At 42.1% G+C, this 27640-nt stretch overlaps 3 protein-coding genes and 1 long non-coding RNA gene across 5 annotated transcripts in view; 2 read left to right on the top strand and 2 right to left on the bottom strand.

The window, feature by feature from the left end:
* Window positions 1-27640, top strand: part of XKR4 (XK related 4) — a 354573-nt gene that overhangs the window by 163258 nt on the left and 163675 nt on the right. The gene's annotated exons all lie outside the window — the stretch shown is intronic.
* Window positions 851-11856, bottom strand: LOC114600603 (DGAT1/2-independent enzyme synthesizing storage lipids-like). Of its 2 annotated transcripts, XM_028736944.2 has the most exons (6): window positions 10629-11856; window positions 9959-10123; window positions 8770-8963; window positions 4719-4779; window positions 2664-2803; window positions 851-1155 (listed from the first exon to the last, which is right to left on the bottom strand). In XM_028736944.2, exons 1-6 carry the CDS (start codon window positions 10921-10923, stop codon window positions 1051-1053), a joined length of 960 nt encoding a protein of 319 aa, XP_028592777.2. In that variant the 5' UTR covers window positions 10924-11856; the 3' UTR covers window positions 851-1050. The 2 variants fall into 2 exon arrangements, with proteins under 2 accessions (XP_028592777.2, XP_028592778.2); XM_028736945.2 differs by lacking the exon at window positions 2664-2803.
* LOC114600606 (uncharacterized) overlaps window positions 12360-27640 on the top strand; it is a 101968-nt gene continuing 86687 nt past the window's right edge. The window contains exon 1 of the long non-coding RNA XR_013393929.1: window positions 12360-12448. This is a non-coding gene — a long non-coding RNA (uncharacterized LOC114600606). The remainder of the gene's footprint in view (window positions 12449-27640) is intronic.
* On the bottom strand, window positions 17594-25905 carry LOC114600605 (DGAT1/2-independent enzyme synthesizing storage lipids-like). Its single transcript, XM_077933598.1, has 7 exons — window positions 25893-25905; window positions 24635-24799; window positions 23079-23269; window positions 21420-21593; window positions 21059-21119; window positions 19376-19515; window positions 17594-17743 (listed from the first exon to the last, which is right to left on the bottom strand). The coding sequence occupies exons 1-7, from the start codon at window positions 25903-25905 to the stop codon at window positions 17639-17641; spliced, it is 849 nt and encodes a 282-aa protein (XP_077789724.1). The 3' UTR covers window positions 17594-17638.

Raw genomic sequence — 27640 nt, 5'->3', positions numbered from 1 at the left:
GTTAAAGGGCTCCAACCCCACCCCACCCCCAGATATAGGGAGCCCCAGTACTTCTCCTGCTCGGGTGCAAGCCAGAGAAGCATCCAGGCTCCCTCCTGCCACTGCCAATATGCAATAGCATTTGGGCTGTTGCATGTCAGGTGATTTGATTGGTGGCAACCACCATGGCTGGCAACCAATAAGCTCACACTCAAAAGCACAGGTACCGTGCCTCCTACCCAGCATGTCTAACTCTGGCCATGGCCTCAGTATTCTCTTAAGACAGCTTTATATACACATGCATCTCATCTGCATGCTGGCTTCCCCTGGGCATCTGTGAATAAAGGATCCTGTACTAGAAGGGCTTCATTTTTTTAATCCATCAGGGCTCATGTTTTTTAGACTTGCAAACCCACCCCTCCACACATATCCCTCCTGCTAAGGGTTGCTTTTAAAAGCATAAGGCATAAAATGACATTCTTGCGCGCGCGCGCGCGCACACACACACACACACACACACACACACACACTTCTTTAGAACACACATCCTCACAAACCCTAGGTACACAAACCCTTTCATGGAAATGAAAAATGGATAACTGAATCATGAAAATACAAAATTTTATATATTTAAGTCTAAAACTCTGGCCAGGTGTTACCTCAAGACTGGCAATTTTTGTGGAAAAAGAATGGAAGAAGTGTAAATGGAAGGGCTTTAAAAAAATCAGGATGGAAAACCACAGTAAACACAATAGGAAATGGAAGATATGGAACTGGGTGCACATTAATGAAATCATAACAAGAAAAGAACTATGAAATATTATTTTGATATATGGTCACAGAAGAGAGACTTCGTGTGGACACAGACTGATTTTTTCCCCAAAAAATATTTTTATTAAATATTTTATTGGGTTACAAAAGTACATAAATCATCTCTGTTTTCAGTACATAACGTCCTTTTGCAGATCATTTATACTCAATGTTAATGTGGAGGAATTGCTGAAGTTATTTGAGACAAAGTTTATATATTTGATTAGAGAAAAAACTGCTGAAATTTACTAATAATTCATTTCAGGGTTTTTTCTTTTTTGTGTGAAATCTTTCCATTAAAGCATCATAGATGTTTCCAGGAATTTGCTGGTGTCTTTGAATTAATGCCTGGAGTGCTGCCTTGCTCTGAAAATTAAGAAAAGAGGGGGAAGTTATGCATCTTACTACTACAGCTCCATGGGCATGTAAATTAATCCACCTGAAAAATTATAGTGAAATGCATATGAAGTCTACAAATCTATATACAAACAATGATCCCTCATTTGAACTCCTTCAGCTCATGGGGATGACGACTAAGATCTGGCCTCACCCTAATTCAGGGGAATCCAATGCCCTCCAGAAGTTGCAACTCTTAGCACCAGCCAGTTTGCAACTCTCAGCACCAGCCAGTTTAGCCAGTGAGTAGAGATTATGGCAATTGTAGTCAAGTAACATGCCTAACTGATAACCTTATTACAGGCTATTAAACATGAACATCAATATTGTATCATATACTGTCCAGTGTCATAGGAACTGAGTAGAATAAGCCACATTGAACTAATGCTATGTAAAACAATAACACTATCTTTTTTTATTTATTTAAAAAACACCATCTCAAGTTTCTCTAATCAATTAGTATTTGAAAGTTCAACACATTTTGATTTGCAAATAACGTATGCATACTCAGGAGCTAAAAATGAGGGTCAACCTAATCTTTGTCAAGTCACCATACACACACATACACACACACACACACACACACACACACACACACACACTGTTCATCAAGAACAAAATAAATGCCTTGCTTGATCAGACCAACTTTCCTTGCAAGAAAATCATAGCAACCAGCACTAGGTACTAGATGCCCAGGTGACAGATCATGGTCAGTTTCAATTTTCTACCCACTCCTGACATAAACCTGGTGACAGATTCTCTCTGTTCAGACAAATATAGATATTATTTTCAAACAAATAAAAGGCTACAATAGTCATGTACAAATAAAACTAGAATTCTAGGACTTGAGCCTATGTTTAATAATGTTCTAACCTCCAAATGGCTTAGCAATATAGTTCTAAAGGTGACAATACTGCATTGCAGCCTACATGTTTTTAGAAAAACGCTTTCTCTTTTCAAACTGTTTTAATAGAGGGCTTAGTAAATGTATTAAAGGTAAAGGTACCCCTGCCCATACGGGCCAGTCTTGACAGACTCTAGGGTTGTGCGCCCATCTCACTTAAGAGGCCGGGGGCCAGCGCTGTCCGGAGACACTTCCGGGTCACGTGGCCAGCGTGACGAAGCTGCTCTGGCGAGCCAGCACCAGCGCAGCACACAGAAACGCCGTTTACCTTCCCGCTATAAAGCGGTACCTATTTATCTACTTGTACTTAGGGGTGCTTTCGAACTGCTAGGTGGGCAGGAGCTGGGACCGAAAGACGGGAGCTCACCCTACCATGGGGATTCGAACCGCCGACCATACGATTGGCAAGTCCTAGGCACTGAGGTTTTACCCACAGCGCCACCCATGTCCCAGTAAATGTATTACCAGCTATTAAAGCTAACAACTCATTTCTCTTAAATAGGAATATTTTGAGTGCACATTTATAATGAAACAGTATTGCTGGTGTTTTATATTGGTTTAGCAGAAAACATACCTTTGTTGCTAACTCTGGAGCTGTTATATTTGGATCATATGGAATGGGTTTACCAATATATGTACGAAATTTGACTGGAAATCCACCATATGGAGGAAGAAAAGGCACCCGAAGAGATTCAAAACACCACTTAGTGAATCCTTTTTAAAATTCAGAGGGCAAAAAAGAAACAAGCAAGATATCAGTTTTCTTTCTGTTAAAAAAATGTGAGTGCCCTTTATGTTGGAGAAAAAAAATAAGGAAAATCATTTTTTTTAATCTAAAAATTCTTTTCACTAGGATCAGTCCATTGCTTCACTGCTGGGATACATATATTGATGTACTCTGATTACAAGGGTTTTGCTGTTTACTTCAACGAGCACACAAAAGCATCCTGTTGGAAGTTACTGAGGGAGTCCTTGTGGATTTGAATTCACTGCTGTGCCTGCACCCAGAAAGACTTCTAATTAAGGTTTACAGCTTCCATTGCAGATCAAGAAAGTAGCTCTTCAGAAATGAAAACATCATCTGTTGGTAAATATGCAGCACTGTACATATGTGAAGGGTTCTGCATGCCTGATACCATTTTCTGAATTCAGTGTTTTTGGGATATCCATACGTACATTCATTTTTAATCTGAATCTTATCAATCCTATTCCAAAGGCACAGGTTTATACACATCTTTAATACTTTTGTACATTCAAATCATGTATGTTTAAGCTCAAAAAGCTATAAAGCATGGGCAGGCAAACTAAGGCCCGGGGGCGGGATCCGGCCCAATCACCTAAATCCAACTGGCAGACGGTCTGGGAATCAGTGTGTTTTTATATGAGTAGAATGTGTCCTTTTATTTAAAATGCATCTCTGGGTTATTTGTGGGGCATAGGAATTCATTCATTATTATTTTTCAAAATATAGTCCAGCCCCCCACAAGGTCAGAGGGACAGGGGACAAGCCCCCTGCAGAAAAGGTTTTCTGACCCCTGCTATAAAGGTTTTAGCTAGAGCTTTAATTGATACTAAACTATACAAAGCTATATTCCGCTGAGATCAATAGCAGTACTACTATTTAGCTCTTGCCACATTCCAGTCCCATATCACATAAGGTAAAAGGGAATTTGCTTTTTCAGAAGGAGAGAGAATGAGCTATCTTTCTCCAAAGTGTTTGGGCTCTGCCTCTTTCAGGTAATGAGGTAAAGCAGGCAGAAGCCAACTTTGTTACTTTTCATAGTTTTTAGTTTAAAAATAAAGGTGTAAAACAAGAGAGCGCCCTCCCAACTTTTTAAGGGAATTACCCACAAATTTCCTCTGCTCTCTGTGCATCCATGGGTGCTAGGTGCTATGAGATGAGGATTTTGTGGCTGCTGAGGTAATGCAGAAGATGGCCAACCAGCTGGCTCCCTTACTCAGCGGTTCATTCATTCCCTACTTGGGACAAAGGAGGGAAAGAGAACCTACTGGCCACTTTGTATTGAGGCTGGCTTGTTCCCTGCAAGTGTGGGCTGGCAGAAGGAGGCAGAAAGCCACTTGAGCACTTGGCTTGTGCCCCAAGAAAACACCTTTCTCAGCTGTGAGGAGAAAGTGGTGGAGCCATGCAGTATATTCTGCTTATTCTCTTTCCTGAGAAGAATGTTTCTGCACTGAACACCTTCGAATTAAAGGGAAGCGAATAGAAAACACTGGCTGTTATCTTCTTCTGGTGAGCTCAACAGTGAGGTCCAGGGCTGGTTGGAAAAGCTTCCTAGCCCTGCCTGTGTTATCCTGACCAATTGACTCTGCCCATAGCCAAGATGTGATGACTGCCCCCCTCCCAGTACTTAAGGAGAAGGAATAGTTTATAAAGATTTTAAGTTAAAACAAGAAGTCTACATTAGTACCCACCATGAAGCTCCTAGCATGCATGTGAGCTTGCTGCTCCAACAAACTCTTTAGCAAAAGCTTCCCCACTCTGTTTAATGAACAGGATTTATTTTCATGTGTAAGGAAGTGCTATGCAAGTCTTTTGAAGCAGGCACTGAGCTGCAGGCTGGAGAACACAACATTTTAAAAGTACAAGCTAAATATCTGCATGCCTTACTTGTTCGTCCAAAGATCCTAAATCCTTCCCGAACATTTTGTGTATGCATTGGAATGATGGGCTAAGGGAGGAGATAAAAGATGATAGCTTATGTTAGCATCTTTAAAGTTCAGTCTTTATCTTGAGAATAAATACACACACAGGTAGCTGATGCTACCAGAAAGGAATTCTGTAAGTTCCCACCCAGCTGGAAAACCACTCTTACAGTCTACCTTGGCTCCAAAATATCTTTCTAAACCTCCATCCAAGCCAAACCTCCAGCCAAACCTCCATCTAAGACCCCTATCAGCCCAGATAGATAGATCAAGTTTCCTTGTTCTGAGAAAGTCTACCTTTAAATTCCTGATGCTAAGGCCAACAGAGGAATGCTATTGCTCTCATGCTCTATTTGTCTCAGGTTCACATTGTATTAGCTGTTTCTCTTTTCACTAGATCAGTGGTTTTCAACCAGGGTGGCATGGTACCCTAGGTTGCCTTGAATGGGGGTCGGGGTGCCACAGGTGAGACGGTCCTCTCTGTCCCTCTTTCCTTCTCTCCCTCCTCTGATGCCCTCTTGCATCTCTGCCTCCCCAAGGCTTGCACAGCTGTTTGTTGCAGCAGCCCTGGCTGCACAGGCAAATGGTGTGCCTCTGGGGCTGGTCAGGGGGTGCTGATTGCTAGGAGCTGAGGCGGCCTTGGAGTAAGCATGCAAGTGGATGAGGGAGCCCAGCCAGCCAGTCCACCAGCCCTTGCTGTTGGGAATGGACAGACAAGTCCCAGGCCCCTGTGGGGCAGTACGAGGTGGCACCTCTCTTTGTGGCAGGGAGGGGCAGCTCAAAGACCAGGGGAGTAGCAGTAGCTGGCCAGAGGACTTCCAAGAAGAGTGGAGAGGAGGCTGAGGGAACACTCCACAAGGGAGGGTGTTTGAAAAGGGTCAGAGGCTGCCAGCTCTGTAGGCAAGGGGTGACATAACTGGGCTCCTGGGCCCCGCAGGGGTGCCACAGAAAGAATGTAGTTAGTCAAGGGAGCCGTGGACTCAAAAAGGTTGAAAACCTCTGCACTAGAGGATCCTGACGAGGATTCTCTAACTAGATACCTGGCCAAATCAGCAACTGGAATTCTCATTTCTTGAAATATACTCACCTAAAACTCATTACAGACAATGTTAGCTTGATTTCATTTGATAGAGTTCCATAACCCTTGTGCCACTAATTTAAATGCATAATTCCTTGTGCAAGGTAGTGACATGGTCACATGTACCTCAGTGACTGATTGCAAAGGTTGGCTGTGGTATAAGAAATAAGGTGATCTTTAAAGTAAACCGATCCCGTGTTGTTTAGGGCTTCATATGATGATAGTAAGCCATTGAAGATACCTTGGTACTAGGGCTGTGTGACCTATCGTCCCAAACCTGTTTGAAGTCCATATCATTATATTGGTTTCATAATATTTGACCTGGCAATATATTGTGAATAATAATGTGTGCATGCGTGTGCGCTATGCAAAAAAACACAATGCGGAGGAAATCAAGCTATCCCAATTCAGGAACCGTCACAGACCAACAGAAGTGGATAAAAATCACTCCTACCCTAGCTGGATCTTGAAGTACCCCCCAGAATATACAGCAGAACTGCAACCCTATCCAAAACACAACCAGTCTCTCTCCCAAACACAGGAATGGCTCACCCACAGTGCTTCTGTCTTGTCAGGATTTAAGCTCAACTTATTGACCCTTTTCAGAGTCTTGTTTTACTTTCCACACCAAAAGTTCTACTTTCCCTTCTCTTTTTTATTCTTCTTCCCCTTCTAAAGCTTCTATAAACTGCACATTGAGGCTCAAAGACATGATATGGCATGTTGCAAGTTCCCTCGTTCTGCAAAGGTTGGCCAAGAGGTTGCGAAACTTGCTAATCACATGAAACTTGCTTTGCTAAACTAGATAAAGGAGCAGGAATGATCTCCCGCCCTCTTCATGTGGGTGGGGAGCCTGGGCTCTTTTGGTCAGGTAATGCGTGTTCCTAAGGTAGACATTGTATGTAACCATTTGTCATTTGTCATAGATATGTGACAATCTGACTGCTGTTTTTGGAGCACCAACATCCTTCAACAAATTCCCTGCAGAACACTGCATATGTTGTACTTTGCCTGACTTTACACTTACCTTGGAAGGCATGTTGCCTCAAGCTTGAGTGATTCTTTGTGCTGTTATACAAGCCAAAAAATCCCTTACTTTGGGACATTTTCTTAACTTACATTAGTTGGTGTCACTATGTATATATTGTATGCTATCTGATTGTAAATTAAGATACAATTCAGTAGTGATATAAAAGTGTTGTAATAATATTATTAGCCTATTGTATTGCTTTTGGATTGTCAGATTGTTCTGTTTGCAGCACAGGGGATCTTTGCTGTTTATAAATACAGTGGTACCTCAGGTTAAGTACTTAATTCGTTCCGGAGGTCCATTCTTAACCTGAAACTATTCTTGACCTGAAGCACCACTTTAGCTTATGGGGCTTCCTGCAGCTGCCACGCCCCCGGAAGCTCGATCTCTGTTCTCATCCTGAAGCAAAGTTCTTAACCCGAGGTAATATTTCTGGGTTAGCGGAGTCTGTAACCTGAAGCCTATGTAACCCGAGGTACCACTGTACCGTATTTTTCGCTCTATAAGACACACTTGTCCCTTTCTAAAAAGTAAGGGGAAATGTGTGTGCGTCTTATGGAGCGAATGCAGGCGGGAGGCTCTACTCAGTGCTCCCTTTAAAGAGCCGTGTGGAGCATGTGTGCGGTTCTTGGGGGGTTTTCCCCGAGGAGGGAGAAGGGAAATACAGGAAATATCCTTTAAAAATATGATGATCTTTGTCTATTGGGTAGTTGTAATTTTCTAATTCAGTCATTATTAGCACTTCCTGTGTGAAGCACTTTCAAGAGCAGAAGACAATAAAATGCAATTAAGACCCATTGTTTTCATTTAAAATGTTTTACCATTTCCCCCCCCCCTCCTGCACTGGAATGGGATTCCAAACGGCTGGACTTCTGCAGGATTATACCATACCTTTTTACAGTATTCCAAATGGGTATGTTTTAATCAGTTATTTCTCACTGCTCAAAGCACTTCTTGAAGCAGAAATATACTTTTCTTTAAGATGCTTAATTTTCCATATGTTGTCTGGATTTAATTTGAATTTCTAGTGTGCCACTATTTAACTCTGAAATGTACAGAACAGCTGTGTGTAGGACCAGGAAGATGTGGCCTTCCATATGTTGATGGTCTGCAACTCCCATCCACCCTGACCTCTGACCACGCAGGGTGGGGCTTGTAGAAGTTAAGAGTTCAACTAAACAACCGGAGGGCCACAGTTTCTCTGTACTATATTAACTATAAAATGTACATAGGTTCTAATATTTTAAGTTGCCTTGCTAAAAAGCATATCACTTACTCAGAAGGTTTAATCAAGTCAATAAAGATATTCAGAGCTGAAGTTTGAAATTTAACTAGTGCCTTGTAGTCTTCCTTTGGTTCTGAAGAAAACAGAGGTCACAATAGTAGTGCCTGCATACAGCAATCATTAATTTATGTGTTATTTAGATGGGAGAACTCCCCAAAAGATTATTTTAGAGACTGGAGATTTATCTTCACAAGGTGGATCTTATAGACCGAGAAATGAGAATTAATGCAAATGGAAGGACCTGATCCCCTTAATAATCCTGATCCCCTTAATAATCAAGTTGCTTTAGAAGGACAGTGGCCTCGAGCTCTGAATTTCCCTGCAATCAGTTACAGAGTGATACTTAGGCACCTTGGATCTTCTCTGCAGATAACAGGCATAACCACAGGTAACAGTTTAAATATAATTGTTTGGTAGATCGCTATTACTTCATTTTACAGCATGGATCTTAGTTATATTAAATGAATCCCATGCACATGAAAATTATAATTTTAGATTATTGATTAACAATATTTTAATGTTAAAAAACCATGTCTTCTAGCTGTTTAGCTTCTTCTTTTGTTTGATAACATATATGCATTCAGAAGTGTCCAAATGTATAATCATATATGCACAGTACTTACCACTTTGGCATCTATAGCCACTTGAGCAAACCCTTTCCGATTTTTCCATATAAGTTTGTATGATTTATCACTAAATAGTGCTTCTCGAACTCCCCCTGGTGAAATTGCCAGCAGATGACCATTTTTTAGAACATTTACACACTCTTGCTGTGTACCAGGTAAAAGCCACATTACAGCACTTAAGTTTTTTAAACCTATAAAATATAAACAAGAAGACATAAACAAATAAACAGCCCCAAACCTGGCTCAGCTGAAGACATGCCAGCATAACTTGCTCATCCTGGCTGAACTGAGACTGACTGAGCGAAGGCTTTTGAAAGTCACCCCAAAAAGGGTGCTCTGAGGATGTGGTGGGATGGGGAGCGGGGAACTTAGGCTGGATCTTAAGCCCAGTCCACTCAGTCACATGACCTGGCGACCTGGCATAGAACCTTTCATTAAAGGCTTGTTTTCCATTAGCCAAGGGCCCACCAATTTGCTCTCTGGCATAGAGCAATTTCCCTTGCCACACTAAGGGCCATTAACTTGTCAAAAAGCTCGTCAACAATGGAATCCTTCATTTTAACCCTTGCTGGATCTAGGACCCCGGGAATTAGAAGGGACTCAGGCATCAAGCAGGCTAAACCCCTATACTCACAACACTGAATCTTGTGCTTCAGATATTTAATGCTAGGCATTAAAACTGCTTAATCTAATGAAGGACTTATCTAGCCAGTGTAAACAGCATTACCTCTGATGCTAAGCAGAAAGAAATTTATAGATTTTGCCATTTTGATAATAGATAAAATCTTGCCAGTTTCTGGAAATCACAAGTGGGGAGAGTGATCCTGCACAAGCTTGGATCTTCTCTTAGGCACCTGACTGGCCACTGTGAGAACAGGATGCTGGAGTAGATGGGCCATTGCCCTCATCCAGCAGATTCTAACTCCCTCTGTTCGCTTCTTTAATGATATAAGATGCTTTTTCATGACCACTGAGGACTAGGCAATGCTTCCTGAAACGAGCAGAGAAAACTTTTGATGTCTAGTAGTTAGCAACCTACTAACCTGTGTCTCCATTAACCGCTCCTCACTAGGAAACTGATGCTGCAAAAGGCTGAAGCTTCCTAACACCATTTGGGGGAAATGGGGTATATTTTAGTATTACACACATTACCTGAAATCAGTTTTAAATTAACAAAGAACATTACCTGGAAGTTTGAAAACAAAACGATCAGCTACTGTATAGCAACTTCGGCGCTTCAGAAGAAAAAGTTTGGATAAAAAGTAACCATAATCTATAGGAATTGCTCCATGGTAAAATATTATAAGGCCTGGTCCATCTGGTAGGTTTTCTATGCCATGTAGTTCGTAACCTGTTTGGAATGCAAAGTGCAAAAGGGTTGTTATTTCAAATTAAGTAACTCTGAATGGGTAACTGAACTATAGTAGATTCCAGTGGTGTAGTGTGAGGTGCCAAGGGGGCCATTGCCCCGAGACCACAATTTGGGGGGTTGTGAACCCTCAAATGACACACTATCCATGCCCTGCCCCTGCCCATTGTGTGAGTGCCAACACAGCGGTGGCAAAGTCTGGGGAGCAGAGGGTGAAGGGCACTCTCTGCGCCCCTTTCCCACCCAGCACGCAACACCTGGCTGCAAGAGAACGCGGACAATACTCTTGACCCTCCTTCACCTCACCCCTGCCCTGCACATGAGCGCTTGCCTGGTGGCAAGGGCTGAGCAGTGCTAAACGTTGATAACTAGTTTGGTTATGTTTGTAATTATGGTAAATATTCTCATGTTGTAAGTTGCCTTGAGCAAGGTTTTAATTAGGGAAAGGCAACATACAAATCAGAAGATGAAGATGAAACATGCTTACCATTCAAATATCTTCCAAGTCTATCCCACATGAATGTTATAATTAGTCGTGCACCATCCCATGCTTTACTGGAATAAGCTTCTTTTAGTTTATGTGTCCTCTCATAGATGAAGATGACCAAAGAAGAAAGGTAAAAAAGAAGCAGCACACATGCAGGAATTGTAAAAAATAACAGGATGTTGATAAACACCAGCACTACTGAACAGATGATCACATATGGGAGATATTCAAGAAACATCCATTCTTCCATCAGATACGTAAGGCATGTAGAATATGTCATAGTTGTATGTAGCATTTATTCACACTAATAATGTCCTGGGTTTTTTTAAAGAAAAAGAATAAAACAATGTGAAACCCTTTCTACCACAAACTGCAGTCTCCTCAAAAAAAAACTTGAAGCATCTCTTCATTCCAGAAAAACCAGTTGTGAGCTGTTAAATATTCCTCCTGTTCTAGAGATACTAGCAATACAATCAAATTATCTTGCCCAAGAACTACACCAGCCAATCTACATCACATGTCTCGCCTGAGGCTGTGAACACTAGTTCTCTGCAACATAGATGGTAGAACAATATGTAGAGTCCAGCTGATTAAGGAGGGGACGTGCAGCAGGCACACAATACTGTGAGCAAATGTGCCAGGATGTTGTAACTATCACCATGGAGCAGGTACTGAATGGTAACCCAGTAAATTTCTTCTGCCTAGAAGCATAGCTTGGACCTCATATCCAAAATCATTTTAATCCTATACATATTCACAGTGCTGCCTTCTGCATATTTACTCAAGAGCAAGTGCTACTGTGCAAAAGGAAGCTTACTCCCAGGTAAACGCTCCTCTGGCACATGTGCCTGCCTTCCCCCAGCATGTGGCACCCCCTGGGTGCAGGTGCCCACTATGTCTTAAGTTCAGGGCTGGAGACTTAACAGTGTAGTTCCTCTTTGCAATGGGCTAGATAGGATAGAAAAGTCCCCCCCCCCCCACTTGTCCTCCTAGCTTCAGAGTGAAGCCAGCAGCACCCAAGTAGCACAGAGTTCCATTTTCTGTCCTCAGAGCACGTGGGTGGGCCAGGTGCCTCTGGTGGGCTCTTCAGCACCACCCAGCAGAAGTCCCCCAATGGGGCATTCTGGGGGAGCCCTGAAGTGGATCTCCCCTTCACAATAGGAAAAAGCGCTACATGGGAGAATAAGGAAGATCGAAGGCGGTGCTAGAAGGCTGAGTGCTCCTGAGGGCTTGGCAAAAGGAATGAGGGTTGGGTAGAAGTTGACAGACGCCAGGGTCCCAAACACCTGGAGGTCCCCTAGTTGTGTGTGTTGGGGGCGGGCGATTGAGTGACGCAGCAGCTCTCTCAGAGTTGCTCAGCTCCACAGCCACAGCAGCTCCACCATTCCCTCGCCTCCCCCCGCCCCATCAACCGCTCTCCCGCCCTGCTCCGCTCGCGTGCTTTCCCCTAGCCTCGCCTCCTCTCAGGCTCTTCTGCGCGCCGAGCTTCCTTCACACGGGACGTCCTCAGCTCCTCACGTGGGCGCTTCGCAGGGGGACCCGGGAGCTCCCTGCGCCCTTCTGCCTCACCTCTGCGGTTACCTCGTCCGTCGCTAGCGGAGGGCGGAAGGGGAGAAGAAGAAGAAAAAGAAGAATGACACGAGGAAATGGGTATCGGCCGCCAGAGATCCTCACCGGCGCTTCCTTCCGAGGGGCTCGGCTGCTGCTGTTCGCAGCAGGTTGTCGGTGAAGGTAGCCTCAAGCTCGAAGCGTCTGCTAGGGAGAGTCGCGCTGGTGTTAAAAGGAGCTTCGCAGTCTTGCGGACGAGTCTGCGGTCGGAGGTGAGGCTGCCTCGAGCTGTTTGCGCCTACGTACTTAAGCAGGAGCCTGCCGGTTTTTGTAAAAAAGAAATATATCGGGTACTTTCTACCATGGGGCGGGGACAGAACCTCAGTTTGCTATGTATTTTTTATTTAGGTTCTAGCACATTTGCAAACGAAGCAGGGTCCAGTATGGTTTCAAATTGGCTGAGAGACTTTGTTGGGATAACTAGATGACCCTTGGAGCTCCTTCCAACTCTACATTTTATGATTCTATGAACAAAAACGTTTACTTACATTCCTGGTAAGCCTAAATTGCCTTGACTTCAGTCACCTCTCTGGGAGCAGCAGAAGGCTTGTCTGGTGCACTTTTTCGTTGGCTAATTTTCACCCCTATGGAGACTTGACCCTTTATGTGGTGGTTTAAAGAGACTCTGGAGGGTGTGCCATCTGTATGAGGAAACAAAGCATTGTGAAAAAGAGGGAGGGCTTGTGGAGGCTGCTTCAGGGACGTCGTGGCCCTTTTTAATTAAATGTAAGTTATGGGGTCAAGATGTGCTTGCAAGGTATCCTGCAATACGTAAACCTTGATAACATGTTCTGTTTACAATATTAAATCCTAGCGCTGCATCAGGAAAAGCTTTTCCATTGGACCTCTCTCTTTAATTCTCTTTAATTTAGAGCAATAATCACATACACATATGGTGGTCTGTTTTACTCTATTTTTGAGGGGAGAGGTATTCGTTGTGACAGAGTAGTAGTACTTTCCTGCATTAAGGGGTTTGATCAACAGGGGAGAAATAATTTGATAGCCTTGCCTTGTTTAATTTGTTTGACATGGTTAGTTTGTTCTAATTTTCTTTTTTGGAGTCTTGTAAAGACCATTACTCTTCACTCCCCCCACCACCACAATGCTTTATCACCAGGTTCTCAAGATTTATGAGGATTTATAAAGTAGCTGACCTTCCTTATCCACAAAAATGCTGTGTCATGAAGTTCTCTGTCTGCAATTCAGTCATAGATGCAATAAAGACATATAAAAGGCAAATAAAGCCGAAAAACAAAAAACAAACAGGTCTCCAATCTTCACTAGTCCCTTCATGAATCAATTGAAGAAGAGCTAAAACCTACCAAAATCCATTAAAACCACTTAGAACCTACTAAAAGGCAGATTAAAAACCACAAACTTCCAGAGAGGGATGTTATCTCCCAATCTGCTGAGTCCCTTCCAGACTTTTTCCTTTTACTTCAGGAAACAGTTAATTTGAGGTAAAGTTAACAGAAGTTAATGCGCAGGAAGGACCTCCATCAACAATATAGCTTGTGTCAGAGGAATATAGCTTGTGTCAGAGGAATGAAAAAATTATGTTATCAGCTGCATAATTCCCTGATGAAAAAATGCATGGCTATCAAGTACATTAGAAAATAATGGACAGAAGGATTTCAGAGCAGAATCAGCATGTTGATTTCCTTCTGAAATTATATCTTTGAATCCTGTATGGGAGCAACCGTGAGAGTAAACATGAGCAGCATAGAAAGGCGCAATTCTATTTGTCAAGAGATTTTTCAGTGTCAAAAACAAAGAGTAGATTAAAATCTTGCATAGGAGAAAGATAGGAATTAGCCAAATGTGCTAAAAAGATATCCCACTTCACACAAAAATCACGAAATGCAGTGAAAGTGTAGGCTGGTCTCTGTCAGTTTCCTGATTAGCTGCAAAAAATATGCCAGTTATTTTCAGAATCCTTATATGTTAAAACACTCTAGAGATGTTGAATAGGAACCTGCTTTTGGACAGAAACCAATTTCCAGGGTACCTGTTGAATTAAAACTAGGCGTGAATCTTTAGGAGGGTTAAAATAAACTATCCCAAGTTAATCAGTAAATGCAAACTGATAGGAAAGAGAAGAACTCATTAGGGACTCGTGTTCCTCTTTAGAAAAAAAGCAAATAACAAACAGCAATATCAAATCCAGTGTTAGGCAAATGTAGCCACTTTAAAATCACTATTCTGTCAGCAGCGTCTGGGGAAAAAAGTAGTCCTGTAGGTGAAAACATTGTATCAAGGAAAATCACTCGTATGAATTGACCCCAAAACTCTGCAACTGCTGTAAAGTAAATTCATTAGGAATTTTAAGTTGAGGGAGGAAAGGAGAAAAAACAGTCTGCAACAGGTGATGAAGAATAAGTCTCACTGTCTGAGGTGGAATCAGACCTGTATGCTATGTCTTAATTTTATAAACCACCATAGGGCACTGGAACTGAAATTAGCAAGTTCTGCTGTCATTAGATTCAAACCAGCACTGCCCTTAGCGGCATGGCGCAGATCTGTCACAGGAGACTGTGTGTTAAAAGCAACTGTGTTAGAAGCAATAGGTGGCTCTGCTAATTTAGCTTCAGTAAAATCCTGACAATCAGCTGGCACAACAGTCTTTGTTATCCCATTTAAACTCAGGCTGGAAGGCCATCCATTGTGGCATTGCCTGTCTTTAGCAGGATGAACTGAAGGAGACAAAGCTGCTGCTTGTTGTTGTTGTTTAGTCGTTTAGTCGTGTCCGACTCTTCGTGACCCCATGGACCAGAGCACGCCAGGCACTCCTGTCTTGCACTGCCTCCCGCAGTTTGGTCAGACTCATGTTTGTAGTTTCTAGCTGCTGCTAGGAGGGCAGATTTGTGAATCTCAGTGTCAATATTCTGGCAAGGCTTACTCATTTGAGCAATATCTGTTTCTGGCTTCTGATAACTTGCTTTAAGAGCAGTCTTGCAATCAGCATTTTCATTTTCATAAGCCAATTGTTTCATTTAAACTTCAGAGGCTTCAAGGTTTGGAATTTAAGTACTGGCTCCTCTTAGCCCATCAAGAATGCCATGCAAGCCATTTTCTGTCACACTTCGCTTCAATTGTTTAAAAACTGCGAAGGGCAATGATTCACGGGCTCTCTGTTCCTGTGCATTCTGAACAACAGGACAGACTGATAATAATGGTAAGGTGTCAGCTATTTTTCCTTCACTGCTTCCTTCTGCCATATTTGGAATAACCAATTTTTGCACTGCGGTCTGAGCCCCTTGCGGGCATTGGTCCAACAAAGAAGGTGGCATGGAATTTACATTCGACCCAGGCAAATCTTTGGCAAAGGAAGGTGCCACTGGGAATGGAAGTACCTTTAGCATGACCTCAGAGAGAGGCTTGAAATCTAGAGGCTGAGATGGGGGAAACAATATTATAGTATTTTTAAAAGCAGCTAGGGGTTGCAACAATGTGGGAGCATTCACAAAGACAACGGGTGGTTGGAGCAAAGCGTTAGAGAGCTTTCCAACTGCGTCTCTACACAAATGCCAGGTGTGCAAAACTTGTACAGATGCCTCAGGATGTCTATGGAGTGCATCTCCCAGCTCATTCCATTTCTTAATGTCATAAGTACCCCCCTCTGGAAATCAGGGGCACAATCTAGCAATCCCTAACAACATTTTTTCTACAAAGGGTGCTAGATGCTTATCATGCCCTGCCTGAGCTAGCAAAAATAACAAATTATTCCTATGCTTTTCCTGCTCATGTGAAAGCTTGCTTCCCATGATCTCACCTGAAGGGGTATAGACGCACGTCTTTGGGGCTCGTTCCGAGCGAATGAGATCCTAAGTCTGGGAATCGTTTTGCAGGAGATGATCCACTGCAACCAAGGGATAGCAGGTTGCTAGCTCCGAGGGGAGTCCAATCCTGGGGGTTTCCTTTTGCTGAGGTTTCCTTTTGCTTTGCCTCACACGCTGAGGTTTTTTTTTTTTTTACAGGCCTCACACGTTTCTTTTTAGCTTAGCCTCACACGGGGCACCACTTGAGGCATTCCCAAAGTAAAGGAAGGATTGAACTCTGATTAATGAGAATACACACAGAGGCTTGAACCAGCAAGACTGTGGGAAGGGTGTGCAGAATAATCTCTGTCTGTGTCTCCAGCCCCCTCGGCCCAGGTTGTTTTATTCACAAAAGAACTTTTTACAGAGTGTTCGTAAGAACCAATCAGATTTCTTCTGAGCATTTCAACAAATCCATGTGGGGAGAAAGTTAAACTACCAAAACTAATTAGGCATGGGGTAAACAACAACTACAAAGGAGAGCATTTGGCAACCCCAGAGGTGATAAACAAGCAATATATATGATAAGAAGGATGGCCAGGAGGACAGCGATCATTATCACCTTCGATCATTATCACCTTCGTGTGAGATCTGTTTCCTGGCCCTAAGATTAACATCCTGGGATTAACATATCAGAAAGGCCTTCAAAAAAAGCTTGCCCACTATCTTTATGGCCCAGGATGCCTGCCTGGTGAAGCAACTGGCAGTGTAGGTGACTGGTGAAGAAAGAGAAATAGAACAGGGATGCAGAGGTGTGGATTGATCAAGAATCATAGCAAAATAGTTTAAACCCAGACAATGCAATGCTTTCATTGCTGACACAGATGGCTTACTCTATATTTGTTATAATTCCTCATAGTAATCCCACCTGATCACTACACTCCATCTAGACCTAAACAGAGTGCAACAACCATAGACTGGTCACCGACACCTCTTTTTTGTCAAAGGAGTAAGATACAGGGATGTCTTCAGAAATTTGTGTAGTTATTTATCTATAGGACATCTGATAAGATGGTGTTCAACATGGTGGGCGGTGCTACTGCGGGGCAGGTACCAGACCCAGCTTCATAGCTGAGTTGGCTGTTTTTGTTAGATCAGTCACTTTTTTCACCAATTCCAGCTGTATTTTTCTCTCTCTACTTTTCTTGCTATAGGTTTAAAAGGATTTGCATTATAGGGCTCAAATCTTGGAGCACCCTTTTATAAACATAAAAGAAGTGCCACTGTTTTAATACAGGTAATTTATAGACATTACTCTTTCACATGTAACATTATTTCATGTTTAGTTAAACACTCGCCTTCCTGTTATACTGTTTGATTCTGCCTCTACTAGTGCAAGTTCCCCAAAAAGGGGAATACTGGGTGTATAGCAGGATAGGGCAGGAAAGCACTTGTACGTCTTCAAAAACGTAGGACCTTCTGCACACACAGCAGGTGCTGAGCTACTGAGCTAGGGACCCTTCCAAATACTTCATATACAATCCAGCACAATTCTGTGTATATCAATTTAGTTTTAATAACATAAGTATTAATGCTTCCTATTACAGACACCTCGTCAGAAACACTGCAACTGTTTTATATGGACTAGTTAGCTTTGTAATGCTTATCAAATCGTTCTGAAAGAGCTCTTAATATATTTCCTGGCCTTTTTTGGTGTTTATCCCGAAGATTTTCAAGTGCAATCTTCGCCTGTTGAAAGAAAACCAGAGGAATACATTGTGTTAGAGGAATACATTGCAAAATAGGTATTCACAGTTATTTATATCTGTGAGGAAAAAGCTAAAGGGATCAGAACCAGAGGCACAATATGTGACTTCTTTCTGGGATACACAACTGACTTTGTACACAGAGATGTGTTGCATGAGAGTCCTTGTCTCTCAACCCTCAAAAGTGGCTTCTTCAACATGGAGGTTTTGGCCAGAGCAGCCAGGGTGAGGAACCCCCCACTAGGAAACTGCTCATCTCTCAGTGAATCCAGCTCACTCTCTTTATGTTTACCAAGAGCACTGTATGAGAATGGCAGAGAAACAATCAAACATATGTGCCTTGGGCTGCTTTGTACACAGTAGTTACCTTGCATGGTTGTTACAATGTAGGATAAAAGGAGCGAACCTCAGGACAACCAAGGCATAACCCCTTGCAGAAAGAAATTTCTTATCTGCCCCTTTAAACAGTCAATCAAAACCTGAAACTTGATGCAGCAAGAAAACAAGCAGAAAGTGCTTGGAGAAGGATCAGGCATACTAAACAATGTTCCCACCCCGTTCCCATTAGCCACCAGGACCCTACATGGTCCTCCCCTTAGCCCCCTCCCTTTGGGACTCAGCTTCCCAAGTTTTCCTTGAGGAAGGGGGGAAGTGTAACATCCCCTGCAGGAGCAGGTAGAATAAGTCATGCAATGTAATACCATACAAATGGTATCTGTGTTTGACCTTGTCTTCAGTGAAATGGCATCTCATTTAGGAGATTGCTGATGCACGAGTAATAACAAATTACAAATGTGTTGCAGGTTCAGAGTTGATAGCTTGGTAGTTGGTCAGGAATTATGGCACCGTTTAACAAAGCTGTATCTCTTAAACACACATCAGCGTGTACATGCAACACATATCAACGTGTACAATAAATTGTCTTCCTCTTCAACCCTCTCCATATCCTCAAAAATTAGCACTAGGGTGGCTTGGAGGTACCTTGTCAGGCAGATTCTGGGGCACATAGTGTAGGGTTGCCATATGTTTGGGAAATCCCAGACAGGTCCTTCTGGGGCCATCTGGGGGGTTTCTTTTTTCCATTTTAAGGAAATATCCAAGTTGGGGGGGGTAAATTTGTGTGTGCGCTGTTTCAGGCTCCTACGTGAGTGACTCTGGTTCTGTTTTGTGCCTGTGGGCAGTTGGGGTGGGGAGAGGGCAACCGCCCCCCCCCCAAAAAAAACCTCAACATTCTGACCAATGGCCCCAAAGAAGCTCAGCTCAACAACTTTTTATGCAATTGACCAAAATTTTCATCAGGAGCAATTAGAATGAGATCTATTTTTTGATTATTTGTATAGTCTACCCTAGTATAGTGGAAAGAAGCAATCCCATTACATGAGCAGATCTATCTTTGTACCACATAGTTTTTTTTCCATTTAATTAGTCTCAAGTTAAGGAGAGGGGAAATTGAGTGATGGGCATAATGCACAAAAGTATATATAATGAACCCTATATCAGGTCATATAGAATGAAGAAATCAATATGTACAATAAGATTTAGAGCTGAAAGAGAGAGAAACCAAGAGGAAAAGAAATATTCTGCTTTAAAACTTCCAAGTTTAGAGTTAACTTACTCTTTCAGCCAGCTCTACAGCTGTTATATTTGGATCATATGGGATGGGTTCTCCAATAAATGTCCTCAATTTCACTGGAAACCCTCCGTAAATGGGAAGCACCATACATCGAGTTTTCTCATACAGCCATGTTGTCAGCCCTGTGTATGAAATGGAAGAAGATTCTGAAGGAAAGCGACACCATATCAAATCTGAAATTAGTTGACATTCTCAGTGTTTAGCAATTGCAATAAATAGTAAGAGAGGAAGACTTAAATAATATGAGTGCTTGGGAAAAGAGATACAGTGCTACCTCGGGCTACGAGCGCTTCAACTTACTTTTTTTGGGTTACGAACGATTGTAACCTGGAAGTAAGTTGTCCAAGCCCTCGGAGGACTTGCCTCTCAGAGGCAAACCCAGACATCGGCGGGGCCTACGGAGCTGTCAGAGGCCTCCGCGAATGCAGGGAACCAAGCCCTGACATCTGCGCTGCCTAGAGCGGCTCTGCGAATGGGGGGAACCAAGCCCCGACAACCACGGTGCCTAGAGCGGCTCCACGAATGCCGGGAGCCAAGCCCCGACATCCATGGTGGCTGCAGAGGCTCTGCGACTGGGCTCCAGCCGCAGGAGCTCTCTGAGGCCTCCACGAATGCCAGAAGCCAAGCCGATTGTGATTGTGGAAAAGGACCCTGAGCCCCCTCCAAACAGTGAGTTTGGAAATAAATTTTAATTTTTTTCATCTAAAATACCATCTTATTTATTTTATAGTACAGTACATTGATTATTGCCTTCATTTTATGGATCAATGGTCTTGTGAAACAGTAAAATTTGTGTTAAATTGCTGTTTTAGGGGGTGTTTTTTCATCATCTGGAATGGATCAATCCACTTTCCATTACTTTCAATGGGAAAGTCTGCTTCAGGTTAAGAACGTTTCAGGTTAAGTACAGACTTCCGGAACCAATTAAGTACTTAACCTGAGGTACCACTGTACAAGATATTCAGTCAGCTCTTGTCAGCTCTTTGCAATCAGTCATAAGTTGTGTACAATAGGCTGCAGAATATGGTATGTTTCCTGTTCAGTTCCCCTCCATGTTAGGGTTGCTCCCACATTTATCGATTATAGTTTTCTGTTAAATCTAATAGAAAACTAAGCAAGGGCATGTTGACTAAGTACTGAGGGAGGCAGCACAACTTTTGCAGATAAGTGGACATGGAATAAAATCTATTAAGTAAAAGTAAAGGGACCCCTGACCATTAGGTCCAGTCGTGACCGACTCTGGGATTGCGGCTCTCATCTCGCTTTATTGGCCGAGGGAGCCGGCGTTTGTCCGCAGACAGCTTCCAGGACATGTGGCCAGCATGGCTAAGCCACTTCTGGCGAACCAGAGCAGTGCACGGAAACGTAGTTTACCTTCCCGCTGGAGCGGTAACTATTTATCTACTTGCACTTTGACGTGCTTTCGAATTGCTAGGTTGGCAGGATCAGGGACCGAGCAACGGGAGCTCACCCCATTACGGGGATTCGAACTACCGACCTTCTGATTGGCAAGTCCTAGGCTCTGTGGTTTAACCCACAGCGCCACCCATGTCCCTATAAAATCTATTCGTGCTTAGTAAATAGATATTCTTTTTAAAAGATCATTCTATAGTATTAAAATGTATATTGCCAGAGATCTCTTGTTAACCAAGGTATTTAACTTACTTGTCTTTCCAATGGTCCTGTATGCTTCACAACTGTTTTGTGTAAAAATAGGGATGATGGGCTAAAAAAATAAAAGATGAAACAAACATGAAAAGAAAGGTGAGGAGTGGATAATTATTTTGTCCAAACCATCCTGCCTTTATTTTTGTTATGGACTATGAAGAATGCTTCACATCTGAGATTATGATGAGAAGCAACTCATAAATGATAATGTAAATGGCTTTAAAATTCCTGACACATCTATTCAAATCTCTCAGATGAAGAAAGTTCAGAAGCTGTCCTCCAGAGTTTCAGGAATTGAAGGGGAAAAAAGAATTTCCTGGTTTGCCCTGAGGGGGAAAGGAAGCCAGGTGCAACCAACCAGCCGCTGAATTCTGGAGTTTGGCGGCAGCTCGTAGGCAACGAGCACCCAAAAAAGGTCTTGGGGATGACCAGGACTCTGAGGGCTCCTGTGGAGGTCAAAAGTGAGTTCCCAACGGGTCTGAGGTTCCATTTGCTGCTGGCCTGACCCGGCTGTCAAGCTGCGGTCTCTGGGCTCCAGATAATAAAACCAAGGAAAAAGGGATTTATTACACTGGTCAACAACAAATTTGTTGTCTGCGTTTTTTCAGTTGATTCAGGACGAATCTGATGCGCTGAATCCAAAAATCACATTGGTTTTGCTCAATCAGGTCAAGTTTTTGATTAGCAGATTTCCCAGAAAATAAAACCAAGGAAAAAGGGATTTATTATTCAAGTGTCTTTAGCATTTGGATTAATTTGGCGAACATCCAGGAGAACAAAAGGGGAGTCTTCTCTAGAATTGGTGACTATCCTGCATGGGAACCAGATGGCTGAAGCATTGAAGGAAACAAAGAAAGTCTGCCATCGGAAATAAAAGGAAGGGGACAGGAGGATAAGAACTTTGAAAACTTTCTTTTGAAAGAAAAAGCATTCAAACTTTTATACAGTGGTGCCCCGCAAGACGAATGCCTCGCAATACGAAAAACTTGCTAGACGAAAGAGTTTTCCGTTTTTTGAGTCGTTCCGCAAGACGAATTTCCCTATGGGCTTGCTTCGCAAGACGAAAAGTCTTGCGAGTTCTTGCGAGTTTGTTTCCTTTTTCTTAAAGCCGCTAAGCCGTTAATAGCCGCTAAGCCACTAAACCGCTAATAGCCGTGCTTCGCAAGACGAAAAAACTGCAAGACGAAGAGACTCGCGGAACGGATTAATTTTGTCTTGCGAGGCACCACTGTACTCCTCCCCCCCGGATTCAACTGGCGGCAGCTATAGCATCTCAGGAACTATTGGCAGACAATTTGGCTTTAATTGAATTGAGGCAAAAAGAGATGCTTTTATGATTTAGATCTATTGCTCAGCAATCGGGTGAAGCAATAAGGGATAAAATAATTGAGGCACTTGCAAATCTTCAGACTCAAAAGCAGGAGGTACATCAAGCTGTTGATCATGCTTTCAGGTTTAAATCCCCGTATGCTAAGAAGAAAACATTTCCAGGAGATTGTTTGGTGTGTTTTTCTTCTTCTAGAAATATCAAAGACTGAGTGCTTCAGACATATTATGAGAAGGATCTTGAAATAGATGATGACTGGCAGCATTAAGATAAATTCTGCAGTGTAATATGTTTGGATTCAATAATGGAATACTGAATAGTATAGTTTTTGTAAAATATGCAGGGATTTATGATATGTAAAATGAACTATCAAAGGAGAAGAAAGGAAGTCGTTGATATCTTAAGGATGTAAAATGAGTATTTTAAACATTAAAACAATTTTTTAAAATAAAATTATAAAAAAGAAAGATAAAAGAAAAATGCTTGTTTTCTTTTTAAATGTCACCAATTTCAGTAGATTTGTTTTAAAGCAGGGGTGGGGAGACCTGTGGCACTCCAGATATCATTTGACCCCCAAACAGGATATTTGCCATCCTCAGCTTTTTTGGATGCTGGATCAAGGATGTCAACACATTACATCTTATCTAGGATAATCGTGAAGGCAATGCAGATTGCACAAAGATCACTCACCACTTTCGCCTCCAAAGCTGCCTGAGCAAAACCTGTGCGTTTACCCCACATTATGCAGTAATCGTGACTATACAGTGCTTCTCTACCTCCACCAGGTGCAATGCCCAGTAAATGGCCTTTCTTCATTATTTCCACAATTTCAGCTTTCTTGTAAGATTTCAACCTGATCACATAATAAAACATCTGCAGCCCTGAAAAAAATAAGCTCCAAATAGAAGAATGCATTTTATGTGAAACTTATTTAGGAAATACTGTGGATACAATACAAGTGCCATTATTCCAAAGATATTGCACTATTATGGATCACAAGCATAGTTCTCTGCCATCCATTTCAACTATGATTTCATGGGGAATTTCAATCCCTTTAGGGTGCAGAGCTTTTGGATACAGTAGACACACACACGGGAGAGGGGGGGGGGGAGGAGATACACACATGGAACTGAGGAGACTATGCTGATGGAAACTGCCACCTCCAGCAGAGATTGGTATACAGATATATGGGTGGAGGTTATATCAATTAACCTAGTGGAAGAACTCCAAACAGCACTCTGTGCTACTGGGCCTCTTTGGCCTCCTTCCTTCCTTCCTTCCTTCCTTCCTTCCTTCCTTCCTTTAAATGACCTTTCTGTGATGTCATAGTTTCCTGGTGTGGATGCTGTGTGCGTGCAGAGGAAGATGATGTGGGGGGAGTGGCAGTGGAGGACCATGAACACTATGCAAGGGTGCCACAAGTGCTTGATTGCAGTGTCACATGGGGGCATAAAAGCTGTGTGTGGGAGTGCTTGATTGGTTATGTGTTTGGGTGGGGCCATGTTTTCTGGGATCTGTGTGCAGATTTGGTGATAGGTTGGACTAGCTATGAAAGCCACGGACATGTCTTTGGGGCTTCACTTGGGCTTCTGCCCTTTTCCTTAGCTGTAGCTCCCACCCCATCCCAGCTGCCACCCAGTGGTGTTTGAATACAGAGGATTTTGCACAGGTGGTTTGCTAGTGCAGATGCTCCCAAGCAGAATCCCATACTTTGCGTTGTTCTTTCCAGTAAGGAATATCCCATCTTTACTAATGACAGAACTTTGCAAAACTCTTTGTACTTGAGAAAATCATCAACTTAGACACCCCAAAGCTACACCTTGTCCTGTTCTGGTATTAAAGTGAACAGCAATTATTACATGAGAGCTTGTAGTCATAGCATAGGAATCAGATTACACATTATCCAGATTGCTCAGTTTTTAGATCTCTGGGGAAGAATGTAGACAGAAAAGCATGGCATTTCTTCATGGAGACCATTTCTGCTGACTCAGTTGTGAATTGGAAATAATTATTCATCCTGCAATCATTCTCTTTTACTAGCAAAGACTTGGTGCGAAAGTACCTTCATCTGCACTAACTAAACTATTTCACCTGTTGCTGCTATTTTATTTATCAATTGTTTTTACCTGCTTTCCTGATGTACAGTTTTATATTTTATAGCATTGTTTCATAGCTTATAGCATTGTTTTATGTCATATTTTACATATTTTAAGTAAAAAAGCATGATTTAAATTTAAATAATTTACCTGGTATCCAATACACGATATGATGAATTAATGAAAAGCACCCTCTCCCTGTCTCTAAAAAATATCTAGCCGCAAATAAGGCATAGCCAAGAGGAGCAACTCCATGATGATAAATAATAATCCCTGGTCCTTTAGGGATATGTTCTATACCAGTAAGTTCATAACCTGAAAATAATACGAAATGCAACAAAGAAATATCGCGACCATTACTGGAGGAAATCAGTGTGGTTCAGGGGAAAAAAAAGAAATTTAAGATCAGGTTAAAAGCTCTGTTATATGCTTTTGAATTATGGAGTTGGAGGAGACTCTTGAGAGTCCCATGGACTGCAAGAATATCAAACCTATCCATTCTTAAGGAAAGAGCCCTGAGTGCTCACTGGAAGGACAGATCCTGAAGCTGAGGCTCCAATACTTTGGCTACCTCATGAGAAGAGAAGACTCCCTAGAAAAGACCCTGATGTTGGGAAAGATTGAGGGCACAAGGAGAAGGGGTCGACAGAGGACAAGATGGTTGGACAGTGTTCTCGAAGCTACCAGCATGAGTCTGACTGAACCATGGGAGGCGGTGGAAGCCTGGCATGCTCTGGTCCATGGGGTCACAAAGAGTCGAACACGACTAAATGACTAAACATCAATGACAATATGCTCCAGCATTCTGGATGTTAGGTTGTCATCCACATGGATCAAGACTTTCTCTGTGGTGGTCCCTTAATGAATGAAGGGATTTCTCCTCTCGTGGAATGTTCCTTCCTTGCTTCCTTTTGATCACAGCTGGAAACATTTTTGCCCAATCTTTGAGTGAGCTAAAACTGTGTTTTGCTGTTTTAGTCTGCTTTAAGCTTTTATATGGGGTTTAGCCCTTGGGATGGTTTAATATGTTGTTTCAACACTTACAGTAACATGTGGGAAGCATTGAGAACATATAAAGAGTCCTATGGATCAGGCCAAAGGCTTCTGTATTAGACCATCCTTTTTCCCCACAGTGTCCATCTAAATTAGTAGCCATCACCACATCCTGTGCTGGCAAATTCCATAGTTTCTGTACATACAGTGGTACCTTGGGTTACAGATGCTTCAGGGTACAGACACTTCAGGTTACAGACTCAGAAATAGTACCTCGGGTTAACAACTTTGCTTCAGGATGAGAACAGAAATTTGAGGCAGCCTGCTGCAGGAGTGCATTCGAGTCCAGAGATCACAGTTTGACAGCCGGATCAGCCTGGCAACAAACGGAACTGCAAAGCCATTGGGAACTCACTTTTGACCTCCATAGCAACTACAGTGGTACCTCAGGTTAAGAACTTAATTCATTCTGGAGGTCTGTTTTTAACCTGAAACTGTTCTGAACCTGAGGTACCACTTTAGTGGGGACTCCTGCTGCTGTGGCGCTGCCATGGTGCGATTTCTGTTCTCATCCTGTAGCAAAGTTCTGTAACCTGAAGCGTCTGTAACCCGAGGTACCACTGTACATAGTTGCTAATAGTGCCTCTGTGAGGGGTAAACAACATTCTCCAGGTTTCTTTAGGGGAAGAAGCATACTTAAAATGTGGTTTAAATGTATGGTGTTTATGCAGCCACCAGCTGACCCTTTCCTTTGTAATCTGTCTTATTTATTTATTTTATCATTTATTGAATACATATAATGCCCTCAGGGCGTATATAAGGAGGAGGCTGGCTCAGGGCCTTAGTTTCATACTTCATAAAATGCTTTGTTTTTCTTATTACATAAATAAATAGCCATGCCTTTATTTTGATCCTTATGTAGCCAACCCAAACTTGTAGCTGTTGTGACTCTGAGGGGGGTTCAGAGGTCCAGTCCTGATTCACTGTGGCAACTATTGTTCCATTGATTCAAGCCTGAAATTCTGATCCTCAGTCCTATGAAATTATAGTGACTCATAAGGAAGAATTATTGCTATGAAAGAAACTTTTACTCACCATGCCATATCTTTCCATATATATCTATAATATGAGCAAAAACTTTCCTTGGCTTTTTCCAAATTTTGCTATCAGTACCAGTTTCTTGGTGCTTATTCAACTTCTTGTAAACATATAGCCCAAATGAGCAAGCACAGCCAGCCAAATATATATCTATCATTAATGAACAAAGCAAAATCAGAAGCTTACGAAACCACCAAGGGTGAACCACTGAGCTCAGGTATTCTTCTAAATAAGGAAAACTAATCAAGTTTTGCAGCATTTGAGTAAACCAGCTCATTGTTTCCTGATCTGAAGCACCAAGCGTATGCCAATGAAATAAATATATGAAGTGAAATTTTCTTCAGTTGTGATGCTATTTCCCCCACTGTTTACCTGGAAAACAGAAAGTGCAGTACATTGGTTTGATCTGTCATCCCAGAAACATTCATGAATACATGAAAATCTCATGCTGCTTAATATTTTCCTAGTTTTCCCCACTGTAACTTGCCAAGTTGCCGTATTGTGTTTCCAACGTCCATCATGGAGACTTCCAAAATTACAAATATATGACTCCATCATTTATCTGTTGTAAAGCAAGCTGGTTTCATTCCACTGCTGAAGGTTTTTGTTTGTTTTGTTTTGTTTTGTTTTGTTTTGTTTTGTTTTTTGCATTTTCAAAAACAGGAACAGAGAGCATCTTTTATCCAACATAGTCATGATGCCTTGAAGTAAAGTTGAAGGTCTGGCAGGGCAAACCTCCTCTTTCTTTTCATCAATCATAATTTTAAATTTTACTCTGGGATTCATTCCCTGCCATATGAACCTTAAGACTTTTTTCTGCCACTCTATGAAACATCAGATATCATTTATAATTGGAAGTACATTCATTTTGATGGCCAAAACAGTGATAGCTTCATTGTCTCCCATATTTCCAAATCTTTCTTTCTTTCCAAGCTTTTACATAGTTGTCTTGATAGATATTATGTTTTTTTATTGTTAACCAAATCCCCAGATATTTTATTTTTATTTCTATTTCCCACACACATTCCGATTCAATGTCTTTTTTTGTTTGATTATTCTTTATTT

Source organism: Podarcis muralis, chromosome 8 (assembly GCF_964188315.1).
Source record: "Podarcis muralis chromosome 8, rPodMur119.hap1.1, whole genome shotgun sequence".
Taxonomy (NCBI): domain Eukaryota; kingdom Metazoa; phylum Chordata; class Lepidosauria; order Squamata; family Lacertidae; genus Podarcis; species Podarcis muralis.
This window is presented reverse-complemented; position numbering and strand designations above follow the sequence as displayed.

Bases quoted from the DNA above. Each gene is read 5' to 3' on its own strand.
- LOC114600605 (XM_077933598.1), bottom strand. The intron at 23,270-24,634 runs GTAAATTATTTA...TATTTTTTTCAG, and splicing joins TATCGTGTATTGGATACCAG to GGCTGCAGATGTTTTATTAT. The intron at 21,594-23,078 runs GTGAGTGATCTT...TATTATCTGGAG, and splicing joins CAGCTTTGGAGGCGAAAGTG to CCCAGAGACCGCAGCTTGAC.
- LOC114600603 (XM_028736944.2), bottom strand. From the start codon at position 10,923: ATGCTACATACAACTATGACATATTCTACATGCCTTACGTATCTGATG. The intron at 10,124-10,628 runs GTAAGCATGTTT...CATTCCAAACAG, and splicing joins ACTTGGAAGATATTTGAATG to GTTACGAACTACATGGCATA. The intron at 2,804-4,718 runs GTAAGGCATGCA...AATTTTAAAAAG, and splicing joins TAGGATCTTTGGACGAACAA to GATTCACTAAGTGGTGTTTT.